This window comes from Pieris rapae, chromosome 9 (genome assembly GCF_905147795.1).
Source record: "Pieris rapae chromosome 9, ilPieRapa1.1, whole genome shotgun sequence".
Classification (NCBI taxonomy): Eukaryota; Metazoa; Arthropoda; class Insecta; order Lepidoptera; family Pieridae; genus Pieris; species Pieris rapae.
The window spans coordinates 4,024,903-4,040,403 of record NC_059517.1 but is presented as its reverse complement, the minus strand read 5'-3'; the positions used below and the strand labels follow the sequence as shown (position 1 = coordinate 4,040,403).

The window sequence follows — 15,501 nt, the reverse complement described above, 5'->3', positions numbered from 1 at the left end:
TTTTGAAAAAACATAATTATGTTTTCCATTATTATGAGTTTAATTTAACTGACTAACGGAGCTATACAAATAACCGTTTTATGACTTAAAAATGATGTGGCATACCTTTGCTGGGACGAACTAAAAAGCCGATATAAAAATGAACAATAAATGCATCTAGATATCAAGGACGGTTTTGTTGCAGCTGTTTCGAGTGTACAGTTAAATTTAAAAGAAATGCAAAATTGTACAGCATTGTTGCTATAATTCTACGTTCGAATTCTAGGTACATTCTTGTCAATTTATTGGAACTGTACTGAATTTTTTATAATCCAAATCTCGTCGTGAGATGTACGTAAATGTGTTTTTAATTTGTTTTATTTCATTTTTCTTTCTTGCATATATTTTAACAGAGAATAACAAAAGAAATATTTGTTATTTTAAATTGGGGTTTCGTATGTGTTTTAGCTTTAGTAATAAAAAAAAATCACCTTGGTCGATAATAAAACAAATACAAAATCAACAGTTTAATCAAAACTTTTAAATATCTTATCCATTCGTAAATTGTTTGAAAGTTTTCATTTCGGTAATGTGGGTGAGGCCGCATGTTGAATTGCATACCTATGTTATTTCGTCATAATTTACTACTGATTTGAATCCAGCCCTGTAATATAAATATTTATCATTTGTATAGTGTTTTCCTGTCAGTTTACACGAAATGCCTGCCAGATGCCAACATTTTTAATTCGACCTAAATGAAAGCAAGCGCCTTGCAAGATGTATGTTCTAATTTGGACGTACAGTGCACACGACTTGGTAAACATTCGTTGATGTGCTGATATGTAGAGCAGTTTTACATCCGTTTCCTATAAACGGCACCTATTTGTTTAATATCGAATTCGTTAGTTTGTTATTCAAACTCAGAATACATGCGATATGTAAACGCTATCCGAGCAAATACGTTTTGGTTTAGTTGTTACATTACTATTCAAAATGCAATGTTTGTTTACCTTTTTCTTTCCACTGGGTTTAAATGTTTGCATGTTTTATCTTAATTACGATATATATAAATTCCTTTTGGATTAGTAAAAGATACGGCATTATATCGTGTAAGATTTAGTTTGCATCTAAATAAGCTTGCGTGTGCATATGTATTCTTAAAGATTAGACAGTTTTTAACCAAATTTTTCTTTCAGATTTTCCTCGAATTGAAATCGGTCCGGAGAATCCATTGCACGTTGAGATTGATGGAACTGCAACGATGGAATGTAAAGTTGACGCAAAACCCAAAGTGAGCAACGTGCGGTGGACTCGAAATGGCAAATATATTTCGAACTCCTTTATACACACTATTCAAGGTGTGACAGTGCAAGACGCAGGCAAATACACTTGCAGCGCTGATAATGGGCTTGACCATCCTGGGGAGAAGGAGATATACCTAGATGTTCTCTATCCTCCAAGTGTTACGGTTGACTCCAAAACGTACGACGCCGAAGAAGGTGGTACAGTTGAAATACGTTGTGAAGTTTCTGCTAATCCTGAACCAATTTCAATCGATTGGACAAAAGAAGGGAAACCTGACTTTCGTCAAAAAGGAAACACCCTCGTTTTGACCAGAGTCGACGCAGAAATGGCTGGAACATATATTTGCAAAGCCATAAACGTAATTACATCATCTTCAGGAAATCGCATGGAACGGGCTAGTAGCGCTTCAGTCGCTGTATTGGTGAGACATAAACCAGGAAGGGCATTTATTAGTCCTGATAGACCCGTAGCTCAAGAGGGTGCAGGTGTAACACTTACTTGTAGTGCTAAGCCTCCAGGCTGGCCGTCTCCTCAGTATAGATGGTTCCGGGATATTGATGTCGGAGATGTCAAACCGAACGTTCTCGCTACTGGCCATAAATACACAATCCCGAGTGCGCATCTCGGTAGCGAGGGTGTTTATCATTGCCAGGCCACAAATGAACTTGGTCATGGCGAGATTGCATCCGTCAACCTCGAAGTATATCAACCTCCGCGCTTCCAATCAAAACTCCAACCACACATGATAAAGAACTCCGGTGAAAGAAATTATTCTTTGACCTGCATTGCATTGGGAAAACCGCTACCCCATGTTAAATGGTACAAAGACAATTCCGAAATAAAAGCGGATGCTAATTTATATGAAGTCAAAACAGAAATAAATGAAAGTAGAAACGCGGTGTTCAACATACAAAGTACGTTACGATTCAAAGGTCGCGCGAGACCTAATGGGGATGACTTACTTCCGGAGGATAGGGGAGTCTATTCTTGTTCGTTCGAAAATGAAGTAAAGAAAGTGGAATCAACTATGCAGCTCAGGATCGAACGTGAGTATTTTAACACTCTGATTTGTTTTTTTAACTTTATATAAATAGCTTTTTAGCAACATTTGTAACAATTTAAACCATTTAAATTTTAAAGTCAATATAATTCTAAAAACTCATTATAATTACAAAAATTTAAATATTTCAAAAAGATTACATTTTTATGGACTGATTTGAACCTAAGAAACCAGTGCTAAGCCCATTGAGTGCTCGTTTCAGTTGCTCATTAAATGGAGATTTGAAATCGAATAACAAATTCCTTCATTCGAATAATTATTTTCAGACGAACCAATTTCAATCCGACAACAAAACAAAGTAGCTTACGATGTGATGGAGAATGCTGAAATATCGTGTAGAGTTCAAGCTTATCCCAAACCAGAATTCCAGTGGTTTTACGGCGCTAATACGGCACCATTGCAGATGTCCTCGGATGGGCATTACGAAATAACTACTACCACCGACAATAACGACTCCTACTTAAGTATTCTGCTTATACGAAACATTAAAGGACAGGACTACGGCGATTATTACTGTAAAGTAAAAAATTCATTGGGTAGTATACGTCCGCAAATAAGATTGCAACCAAAAGGTGCACCGGAGTCCCCCCGCGCTTTAGCTAGTCAAAAAGTGGGACCGAGCTTTGTGTCTCTCAAATGGGAAGCGGGATTCGACGGGGGATTATCTAATACAAAATATTTTGTACTATATCGAAGACAGAAGAATCCAGCTGGCGGAGAACACTGTGCCGCGGAAAGATTGGACGAGTACGACTGGAAAGAGTACGACTGTCGGCGATCCAATCCATGCAATGTTACTCGCCTCGAGCAACATAATACCTACCATTTTAAGGTAACTCTATTATAAGATATCCCCAGTGAAAGGATAATAAAAGATATATTTATAGGCCACGTACATTGAAAAGTAATAAGTATACAAAGCACTATTTAGAGCTATACAACCTTTACAACGTTTGAATTTTTTTAAATATTCAGATGAATAAAAGCAACCAACATCCAACAAAAATATGATATGAAAATTATGTTAAGGCAATGAATGAAACTACAGTCATTTGTGTAAGCATTAAAAAGCAAAGTAATTAAAAGCACAAAGACAAGAAAACCGGTACAAAAATGCTAAGACTTAAAAATACTAACGAAATGAAATCACAAAGTAAATGTAAAAAATTAAATGCGTCACGGTCCTTTTCCTCTTTACTTTTGTAGCGGTTTTGTTCACATCATTCAAAGACTTGCCATTTCTCGTGCCATATTTTTTTGGTATTAAATACTATGAAGGTATCGCTACATCAATGATTTTCTTATAGAAATCATATGCTAATATGTTTCTCTCATTGTTATTGCTACCGACAGCATCTGACATTTGCATTCAAGGTAAATGAATTCAGCCGCTAACATTATTTCTTCCTGATTTGTGCATTCGCTTTGGTCACTTTCGCTATGCTTTAAGCCTTTTGCGTACGAGCTATTGTAGAGAAAAATAAAATTATGGTAATGTTCATTTTATATAACGTTACAATTTAAATCAGAAATTATAAGTTTTTTTTATCCCAATACCTTTTACTACTAAAACAAGAAAATTCTCAAGTGTGTTTAGTTTAGTGTGCTTGTTAATTATTAAAGCAATAGATTTCATAAATCTTGACTTTTAGGTGAAAGCAGTTAATACAAAAGGGCAGAGCAACTACTCCAATGAGATCATAGTGACGACGAAAGTTGACATTATACCTCCGCCGGAACAGGTGACATTTGATCCCAGTACGAGATCCGTTGCGTTCAGTGTGGGACCTACCTGTCTCCCCCTAGTAGGGGTGGTGGAAGGTCTGGGAGCTCTTGGCGGCTGGCAGGTAAGGAAATGTGCATGATATAGTAACTGAGAATATTGAGTAATTTCATTTTGTATATTTAGCGGAGGGTTATTACAATTATGACGGCAGCGGAAAAGAAATGCGTTTAGTCAAATTTTTACTTTTTGAGTAATTAAAAAAAGTAACTTTATAATATAACAAAAGTGACCCTAATTTATTGATAGCTATCAGACATTTCAGTATGTTTATTTTTTCATATATCTTCTTATATAATATTAAAATTGTAATGGCACCTCTGAATGTGTATAATTTCAAATGTCTGCCTGCGAGAGCCTATTTCGACATTTATTATGTTGTTTTCCCTTTTCAATTGAATTTCCATTTTAAGTGCATCTACTGATAAGTAAATACGTTGCTTTTTAAGTACCTGCCGAGATTTTTTGTCGTTCTTTTCTTTTTTCATCTCAATACAAATTCATTGAATTAATAAAAAGCTAAACACACCTTATACTAAGTCTATACAGACTGTAGTCTGTGTAGAACTGTCATGATGCTATACATATACATCTAGTACAGTTTTGGGTATCTGCCGACTAAAGAGCTCTTCACTAGAATGATCTGATTCACTAGTCTGATCGCGTCGGGAGATTGATTTTTGAAAACAGAAATTTAATTGATAGACGTGTGAGCACGCTTTTCCTATTGTAGTATTGTTAGTACCAAGAAAACAATGCAAGTTGATTACATTAGATTATTTTAATCAAAACCTACAGTTTGACACGACACCGTTGATACACTATTTCATTAATATGGGAGTAAACGTATTTCGCGCATGAGTAAATGGATGAAATTGAGTGAAAAGAGTCTAACATGGTCGTGAACTATGTGCTCCCTTATGTTGAATGAAGTAGGTCGTATCCATGATTTGAATCTCTGCATCAAGCACACCTAAAAACACGGACGTTCGGAATAACACGTTTGCTGTAGATTTGTAATACTCTTTCAGACTACAATGTCTTTACTTTTTAAAATTTTTACATAGTATACGGTAAGTTTGATCTATGCCGTAAATCAACCAAATTTGTTCAACTCTTGGTCTCTAAGCGTGAAAGTGTAACGAATGACGTTATTTTCGCATTTATTTTCTCTATAAACTGAAATGACATAAATCTATCCATGATTATTTCCTCTTCTGCATTCCCCTTACAAAGTCTAGGACATATTATCTCGTTTTGAAGCTAAAATTTGAATGTTATTTTTTGTACAAAACAAATCAGATGGACGAACGAAATGAATGATACCACTCAACTTTTTAATCAAAAAGCTTTAGTTAAATCTGCACAAAACTATATTTTATTCGAACAAATTAATTGATAAATAACGAGAAACATATGTTTTTTTAGGTCGTAGATACTGTTCCACTGCAATTATCGGGTATCAGTTCAACTATACAAGAAAGTACCCTGGATCCTCCCACGCCTCGCGGTAGAGGTTCCTCTGTACCGCCATTGGACCAATTAAATCCTAGGGTCCGTCTGAGGCTTTGTTTACAAGACAATCAAGATACGTGCAGTGAATACATAGAGGCTGATAGTAAGTTCTTTTTATAACTTATTTAAAGACACAAAGAGAAGAAAACAAGACTCAATGTGGATATTAAATGTATTTCATCTTGACAATATGTTTCTATCGCTTACTGATAATTTTACTCAGAATCTTCCGGCTTAGCGGGAATGAAGCTTATAACCATTTTTTTGCAATTCAGAGATCGTAATTGCAATAAAAAATGTTGTATAATGATGAAATAATGAAATTTTTGAATAATATTTCTCGTAGATCCCACTTTTGCTTGGTTACCAAGAATAAACACATTTATTGTCGTGATCCGCTATCGTTGATAACTAATTAATTAAAAACTGACCTAATTCAATAATATTTTTCAGTTGGTCCATCATACACAAAGGCAGCTGCCGCATTAACTACTGCCACGGTCATCGCAATAGTCGTATCTTGCCTAGTGTTTTTACTCTTTTTGAGTCTTTTATTCATCTTTTGTCGCTGTAAACGTAATGAGAACAAAAAAGAAGCGTCAAAGGACTATGAAATGGACTCAATGAGGCCTCCCATGGTGTCGCCACCTAACCAAGCGCCCCCTCCATATTATCCAAGTACGGGGATGGAGAACAAGGCGCTCGAACATTCTATGGACTTGCAAATGGCTATGGATGACTCGAAGAATGCAGTTTACGCGAGTCAAGGCGGCTACGGGTACCACATGGCACCCCACGCCCAAGGTCATCCGGGGCAAAATATGTCGAATGCGGACTGTAAGTATCATTTATAAGTATTTTCTAAAGTTAGTTAGTTGCTTAGTTTAGTACCTAATGTTGTTCATTTTTATGAACATTGTATGTGTCATGAATAGTTCTTGCTTGCACCTAATGCTTAACTAATACCATATTGAAAGCATTATTGATAATGCATTAATTCGTAAATAATTAATAGATCATAGAATTGACTATGAATTAACTTCTATTGATATTCTGTTTGTACATCGGATTAAAAATAGTTTATAAATATGGCAATAATAGGATTTGATTAAATATATACAAAGGAATAGTTCAATTAACTACGATAATTTGAAAGAGAAAATAACATTTTATTGAAAGAGGTCCAATTGATTTCTGAATAATCATTCAATTGACTCTATTATCAGATAAGTATTTTAAATCATTTATAACGTTTCTGTTTACGAAATAATCATTTATTGACCTTTTGACTTTATATTGAAAATTTAAATTATAAGCTCTTTAACGTAACAATTCCGTAAGTTAAGTTGTTTTTGTACAGAAATACAAATTACCACGTCACTAAGCGAGAAAAAGCTTACATAGCAGGTGGTGCATTTTATATCGGTTTTAAAAATCTAAATTTACTGATTGAAGCTTTAGACAAAACGATTTCTTAATCATTGCGCTAAATATTTTAAACATAATCCTAAAGTAATGTTAATTATCTGTTTAAATCATAAAATATACTGAAAACCTGAATTTTACAATTTTAATTTTAAGCAATTTATTAAACTCAGCCCGTTAACAAGTTGCCATCAAATTAAATAATTGTAAAATGATAGTTAAACGTCGTATTTTCGGAATCATAAATCGACGGAAGTGTTTCACTAATTTCAAAAGTGAAATGAAATTAATGAAAGTTTATAATTTATTTTAACAAATTATGTTTGTTTAAGTAAATACTAATTATTTACATAAACAAACATAATGAATAATGTGTAAGCTAATGGTCAATTGGTTTGTTCATGCACACGCAAGGACTAAGCAGTAGTGGCTACGTAGATGGTAAAATCAATCCAAAACAAAATATAATATTGCATGTTGAATGTTACGAATCACCACACCCATGTAAAATCGACATTTCTTCTGTAGGGGTAAATATGGGGTATATTGAAAATTGCTACACGAACAGTAACAACGGAGGCAGCGTCAACTCCCAAGATTCACTTTGGCAGATGAAGATGGCCGCGGCAAATGCGGCACCCAGCATTCCGCAGCATCAGATGGTAGACCGGCAGTGTAATTATGGGTAAGACAATTTTATACTTTCTTATATACTGATATAAATGATAAAACACTATGCTACTAGATTGTTACACATTGAACTATATTTCTTACGATTGCATCTTTTACAATACACACATGTAAGTATTGTTACATCAGTCTTGTTGAAGCATTTTTGGCAATTCTTAATACTGGATTGTGTTATATCATTAAATTAATTAGGTTTTTGTTTTATTCTTCAAATAAAAAAAACTGTTTATCTTAATAAGTCCGTAACCTTTATGATTTAATTATTTTGCAAGGCCTTCACATATAAGGTTGAGATAAAACAACCTCAACAAATATTTAACTCCAGAGAAGTTACAATGATATGAAAATTATTAGCTAAACACCATGACGGTAAATAAAAATTATGTTATTCTGCGGTTCAATAAAAATTCCTTGTCATAAATAAATGAAGCTTATTAATTCTTTGACCGTTATTTACAAACCAAATAACAACTATTTGGTAATAAAAACAATTATTAACATTTTAGATGGTCAGGTTATCTTCTGATATAACCTTTCCTATTTTAGGCCATTCTGTTCTTTCCTGTTGTTACTAAAACTTAAATCCTGAGTTGTATACTGTAGAAAGTTTGATGGTCGTTATTCGTATAGAAATATCTAGTTCATCGCAATGACGTCTAGTATTTTGTTAATAGCATCCGAGCCCCGAGCGAGCTAGTTATAAGCAATAAAGTATGTTAAAGGTATATTAAAATATTGTTTGATATTTACAGTAAACCTGGGAAACCGGCTTTTACCTTAGTATAAACTCAGTTTGTACCAAATATCGCTTTTGCGTATACATTTAGCCTGCATTGGTTCATAATTGATTGTTAACCGGCAACAGATTATAATTGTATGATTGAAAGGCACAGAAAGCTTCCCTTACCGTCTTCACGTTATTAATTAATTTATTTATTAGCACTTCGTTGCTTATATTTTTGTTTAAATATTTAAATTTAATTTTGCAATGTTCGTCAGTTTGCGGTAGTATATCGTCTCTTTGTAGGGTGTGCAAAGTTCATTATAGTCGCTATCCGGTGAACAACCCGTGCGTTGCGAGTAATCTTTGAAAAATATATTTTATTTTGCCCGAGTACTTGGCTGCACTATCCAATGCATAATGTATACCTACGTATTGCTTCTTGCATTCAAAGCGCAAATATTTTAAAATATCACCTCTACCAGCTTTAAATATGTTCATTTTAAACCTTCTTGAAGCGCAAAGTTGTCGGAATGTCGTGAATAAGAAAGTTATGTATAATTTCGGAGCGAAACGGCAGTCTTCATCAACAGCAAACTAATTTAAGGCTGTGAAAGGAGCAACCCAGTGTTTGAGAAATGTGCAAAATGGAATTGAATGTAGTGTTTCGCGATTGTTATTTGTTAGTCATAAAAATTGTTCTTACAATTTCTATCAAACCATGAGCAATTGTTTTGCCTCAAATGTTGCTTGTTTGAACGGCAACATTTTGATTTATAGGATATTGAGAATTCAAACCGATACATAGTAAACAACTGAAAAATATTGATGTAAGCGCATATACTCGTGCTCTATGAAAGATTTTGTTTGCGGTTTGTCTATTTATTGTTTAAAAACGTTAGTTGTAACTCTAAATTTTTGTACTATACAAAGCTGGATTTACCACGTACATTCATGCATCGCTTATTTTTTCGAAGGTGGTTTTGATACTTTTTTCGTAAAATAACTTCAAATAAAAAATTACGTTAAGGAAAAATATGAAAGTCCAAGGTCTGATAATTCAACGGCACGCCTACATTTACATTTAAACACACAGTTAATGTGATGGGGTGAGTTTTAGTCCAGAAACTCCAAAAATGACGCCTTTGGGATTGACGCCAGCCGTATGTTCGTATATTCAACACTTCGTCCGCGAAGGCCATACAAAATCGGGGCGGCTACTGTTGAAGCCAGAAACCGTCGAAACACCGCATTAGGAAGCAAAAATCTTATCGCGAGAAATAAAGATTTCCGCTACGATTCTGTCGAGTATTATAAATAAGCTCGGTGCTTATCGTCCATATACAGGGCATGTCCTAAATCAATCTTTACAATTAAAGAGACTGTATCGATGAAAACTCCTGCTGTCGCAAAACGCAGGTGAAGAACACAGAAATATGCTCTTCACCATTGAAAAAAAAATTATCGCTGAAGAACACTACAATAATGATAAAGTGTTCATTAGTGTGCTAATTAAGAGCTGCTTAAGTGGTTGAAAGGTGCAACGCGGTCATCATCCCGCGTCAGTCATGGTTTCGTGTCCTATGCAGGAGTCACAAAACTAAATTTTTGTGAAAAAGGAATCAAACCTTCAGCAAAAGAAAGAAACAGTCTTGGATAAGGTTGTGATACCTCTCAGCAATAAACTTTTAAAAAATATAGCTAGGACTTTACTGCATCTTAATCATCTCAATATTACATTACTTCATTTTTAAAAAATGCATTTACATTTGTAACAGAACTTATAGATTATACGTATACGGCGATAATCTGTGTTATTTAAATGACAGGTTTATTCTATTACTTCAGGAAATTTAATGGTATCTATCTCCATAGGTATGATCCAATAGCCCATGGTGGCTATGGAACAATTGACGACTACGCCCCATATTCTCCCCTGCCCCATGGCAACCTCAGCACCCACGGTAGTCACGCTGGAGCTGACTGTGCCATGCGTTCATCACAGACCCCCTCAAGACAGGACTATTGCTCCGATCCATACGCCTCCGTGCACAAGCCCAAGAAAAGGGTGGATCAACATATCGGTAAGCATAAATTATTATTAGTGTCTTTGTAAGACGGCTTCTAATTTGGGAACATAAATCTTAGCGTCTTAGAGTAGGGTGTAGTGTCGTTCTCTCTACTTTATCATTGGGCGAATCAGTGTTTATTTACTTTTGAACGAATGGCATAAATGGTAAAAGCTTTTGCTTGCTTTCTACAAAATCCTTTTGAAAGATAGCTAAATTATCAGTCGGACGGCCACATTGTTTGCTCAGAGCCTTATTAAGAGACACAGAATATATATATATATCGCATAGTTTTATAGTAAAGCCGCCTCCATTTCGTTCCTCGTATTTATAAAATTGTAGTCCGTCAATAATCTGAAGTAAACATACTGGATAAGCAAGCAATTGTATTATCAAGTGCCATACCACAAATATCTGTGGCAGATGTATGCGCTTAATCCCTAGAAATACGGCGGTCACTAGTACTAATATGCTTTTGTGACTTGAACAGATGAATTGCATTTGCAAACATTGCAGCGTCACACTTGTGCAGTTAAATCAATAACACGGAGTCGGAAAATTATTCTTGTTGGAAAACATGTGTCTGGTGGTGAATTTACTGGATTTAAAAATACGTTCTCTTCGTGATGTAAATATGTATACGGAATAACCATCTTTTTAAGATCATATTGATCTGTCCGCCCGCCTCGCGATGTTTTCTCACAGCGTACCAGCTAGTTTTAATTGAAGAAATATCCAATAGTGTTCAGACGTGATTCTAACGCATAGACCTAGTGTTTAGTTGTTGAGGGATGCACGGTCGAGCCATCAGGCCAATACTGTCCAACGAATACAAAACTTTATAATGTATTGATAACTAAAATTTTTGGTACTTTTTGACTGATGTATTCTTTGGCTCCAAACGGGACATTGGTTTAATTTAGTTCATATAATAACTAGTCAATGAAAAAAAAACCACTTTTTTTAAAGTTGTTTATTCGAAAATAATTCGTTATCCTAAAAGTTACAAATCACAATGTTTAGTTATATTTATCAGAGGAACAAATTTGTTTTAATAAAGCTGATTTCAAATAAGAATAAAACTCTTGGCACGTTTTTTTTTTTATATTCTACTGCTTTAATTTTCGGGCGGTTTCTGAAAACGGGACAATTTTGCGTCATACAGTTCATTTTGGGGACACCGGGACTTGTAATTGGAAAAAGGGGACAGTCCCATTCAAAACGGGATGTCTGGTCCGAGATCGTAACCGAAAATTTTGAGGTTGTTATAAGGAGTCTAATTGCGTATTTTGGTTTCAGAATCACCCTATCATGAAGTTAGCGGTCTGCCCGAGACGTATTGTGGGGGGCCTGAAGACGCCACACCCGAAGACAAGCCGCCCCATCTATCTCTTAGCTACGATGAATCTCTTGAGTCTGGATATTCCACACCTAACTCTCGAGCAAGGAGAGTTATACGCGAAATCATTGTGTAAATATGAAAACATCACTGGTAAATGTCCTAATAAAATTTATAGGACCACATATTTACTTCTACAATTATGCATTCCGCATATCTTGCGGAGATTTCTGATTGTTCTAATTTTCAGATTCTCATTGAACGTCCATATTTTTTACTGAATATAATAATTCTTTAAAATATCACATGGCCGTGTTTGGTAGAGAATCGTTACATATGTTAAGATATTATTTCATATTTTGAGCGATGAAAATGTTTAGTTAAAAACATAATTAATATACGTATAGGCCGTATGCCGACATCAAATGCAACACATTGTAATTACTGTGTTAGTGTTAATACATCCATTATACATTACTCTCTGGCAACTGCTTACACGACAATAGCTCGTACGGGAGATCGCAGATGTGCTAATCAAGTAATAGATTGCTCCAAAACAAGATATGGCACTATTATAATATTTGCCTGGTTCATGTTCCGACAGTGCAAAGGGAATTCTAATTACTCATCTGACTAGCATCTTGTTCTCAATAATTTACACCGTGTCTCAGAGAAATGAGCTTAGCTCGCTAAGCCTTTGTTGCATTGTAGTTGTTTCGACATTCGTTTGTTAATGTGAAACGTCCTTGCATTTAAAGTATACAGGATCATTTATGTAGGGCTACACAACTGTAGTGTAGTGTTTTCAGATCGAATATTTTTATTTGATTATTAAATTTGTTCTGGGATATAAATGGTATCTTAGCCCTAGTACAGTATTTAATTTTTCAACAATTTTTTTTACTTACTAAGTAGACATCAAATGACAAATGCTTTAAAATCACGCATAATTATTTTCATCTTGCTTGAGATATTAGGAATAACCCGATAAAGCCTTTTCAATTAATGACTGTAATAACATTCACTAGACGGCCGTCGGCCATTGGTGCTTGACATTTCTTTTTTCGTCTTGGTTCTGGTGCATGAATTGAGCAAAGGCTAGTTAGTCCTAATCTCACGTACAAGATGAAAAAATATCTAAATACAGTTCAAAGTAACATTGTTGTACTAATATTAATAGGCTGTTACATTACATACCTTGGTTTGAGGTAAAAGAAAACTGTCAGTAGACAAAACAATTAGGGCCTGTTTCACAATGTATGGATAAAGTACCAAATACCTATGCAAGACATAAATTATTCGAAAGATAAAAGTTCCGAATAAGGTACTTCGCGTTTCATGACGAATAGCGCTATCTGACAGTCGTGAAACGCAAACTGTTTATCCTAGCAATAAGAAGTAGATAGCTTATTTGGAACTTATCCGGACATTGTGAAATAGACCATTAGTCTGTTTGAGTCATTAAATCTGATAAAAGGTATGAGAACTATCGTTTCTCAAACAAAATATCATCATATAGTTATAATTATCGTTTAATCACTTAATATAAAGCGTGTATAAAATCATATCTTAAATATAAAAAACGCCGTCCTATTGTCAAAAATACTCTTAAATAACTTCGGTGCCATTATAATAATGTATTAGGACTTTCGCTATATAAGTTTAATGCCAGCAATATCATTTCCTATGGCAACCGTATTAATTTTTTGAAGCCAAAACGTACTACGCTTAGTAATAAACTCCTCGTTGCTTGCAATTACTTTTAACTATACTTCGTTCATTTGTGCGGTTATAAATGTACATTTGATGTATTTTTGGCTGACTCAACTGCGGTAAATTTCAACCTTAGAATTACTTATGTTACAAGTAATTTTGTAGAAGTATTTAATTATTAAATTTCATTAGGTTTTATTTCACTACATATATATCACAAAACGCTTTTCTTTTTATTGATGTTAGAAAATCAATATTATTGTTTTTTATTTTATATTACACACATCTTTCATTATATATAAAACTTACACTTATTAAAATAATCATGTGATAGCTTTCATTATACTCGTATCAGATGTCATTAGTTTTATTAGTGTTAAAGCACGAAACGGGCCCACCTTTTATAAATAGGATCTGGACCACCGGAAATGTTCATTTTAAAATTATTTTGTTATATACAGGGTGGGATTTTGTGTTTTTAAAATTAAAGTTTCATTCAAGCAACAATTCTCTGTCCCTTCCATTAAGGGTATTTCCCAGGTGGTGTTTTCAAAAAGTTCCAGCCTGTATAATGAATATTTCTCGTATAGCTTTGAGTCATACATACTTTTACAGAATTGAAGATCTCAGACACTCGGCATCAATGTGACTGATAATTGTTCAAATAAAAATATATTATATAATTCTATTGATAATCATAGTGCTTAGGTACATAGTATAATATTCCGTGATTAAAATATCTTTCGAATTTAATGGTGCAATTCACGTATTGAAAGATATACGTAGATATTCGCTTTCGCTCAGGGTCAATAATGTGTACACAGCTTCAGTTTCAGTTTTGCACATACATACATATATCTTGTCGTCCTTTTCACATGGCTCATAAAAAGTAGGAAGGTAATATGAATACCTTGATTTTTGATCGATGAATAACTTTCTTTAATACTAGTATAAGAAATACATTTATATAAGTGAAATCTTTGTCTCTTTTTGTGTACAAATAAAACTTTAACCCACTATACAACGACAAGTACTTATGATCTTAGTTTATAATGAAATAACTTCTTTATACTTTTTATAGGTTAAGTTAACGGTTAAGTTTTGTACATTTAAACTTGTATATTTTTATCTATACTGTACTTAAACGCCAAACGTTAATTTGTAACGAAATGCGCCATATTTTAATTTTAAGATCTGACAACGTACTTTAAATTAATTGTTGTATTATAACAATGAACTTGTGGAATCTATTGTAAATATTGATGTATTAACTTTCGTGAAAATAAATTCTTTTTCACACCAGCAGTATTTTTATTACCGGAAAATTACACCTTTAACCTTCACCATAACTATATTAATTTACGACTGTTCAGTTTAGAGCAGATAAGATTAATTCAGTCCTTTTTGCGTAAAATTAAATAACCCGAAACATGTCATGTATCAATCAATAACAATAAGTAAATAACATTTTTAATACAAAACGTAAGAAAATTTTAGTCAAAATCTCTTAAGCTTAATAGAAGTTGTAAAGGGTTTTATGTCACCTTGGGGAGTTTATTTAAATGTAGCTGATATTGCTGCACACGATCTTAACATGTTTTAAACAAGTCATGCCAAGGCCGAACTTAGTCACTAAGTACTATGTAATTACGCTGAATTTAAAGAGTAATATGTTTTTGTCCGTAACACTTACTAAACTTTTTGAATACATAGCGGGACAGGAAGCAAATAGATTTTTTTATTGTAAATCAGTTGTGTATCTCATAAAAGATCAGTAAAATGAAAAGAACTGCAAGAATTTCAGTCAATATAGAGTTTTCAATGGCCGCAACGCTAATTTTGCAACCTTGAAATCGTGCGGTACAAATATGTAACGCATTTGGCTGGTACGGCACGCTCCAT

The 15,501-nt window shown here is 34.0% G+C and overlaps 1 protein-coding gene across 1 annotated transcript in view; it reads left to right on the top strand.

Moving 5' to 3' along the window:
* Positions 1-14,901, top strand: part of LOC111001126 (hemicentin-2) — a 39,293-nt gene extending 24,392 nt beyond the window's left edge. Inside the window, exons 5-12 of the mRNA XM_022270842.2 lie at positions 1,176-2,330; positions 2,611-3,176; positions 3,997-4,191; positions 5,556-5,745; positions 6,096-6,479; positions 7,596-7,752; positions 10,354-10,562; positions 11,847-14,901. Of these exons, the coding sequence (XP_022126534.2) occupies positions 1,176-2,330; positions 2,611-3,176; positions 3,997-4,191; positions 5,556-5,745; positions 6,096-6,479; positions 7,596-7,752; positions 10,354-10,562; positions 11,847-12,022 (3,032 nt within the window). The 3' untranslated portion in view covers positions 12,023-14,901. The remainder of the gene's footprint in view (positions 1-1,175; positions 2,331-2,610; positions 3,177-3,996; positions 4,192-5,555; positions 5,746-6,095; positions 6,480-7,595; positions 7,753-10,353; positions 10,563-11,846) is intronic.
* Positions 14,902-15,501: the final 600 nt, after the last annotated feature.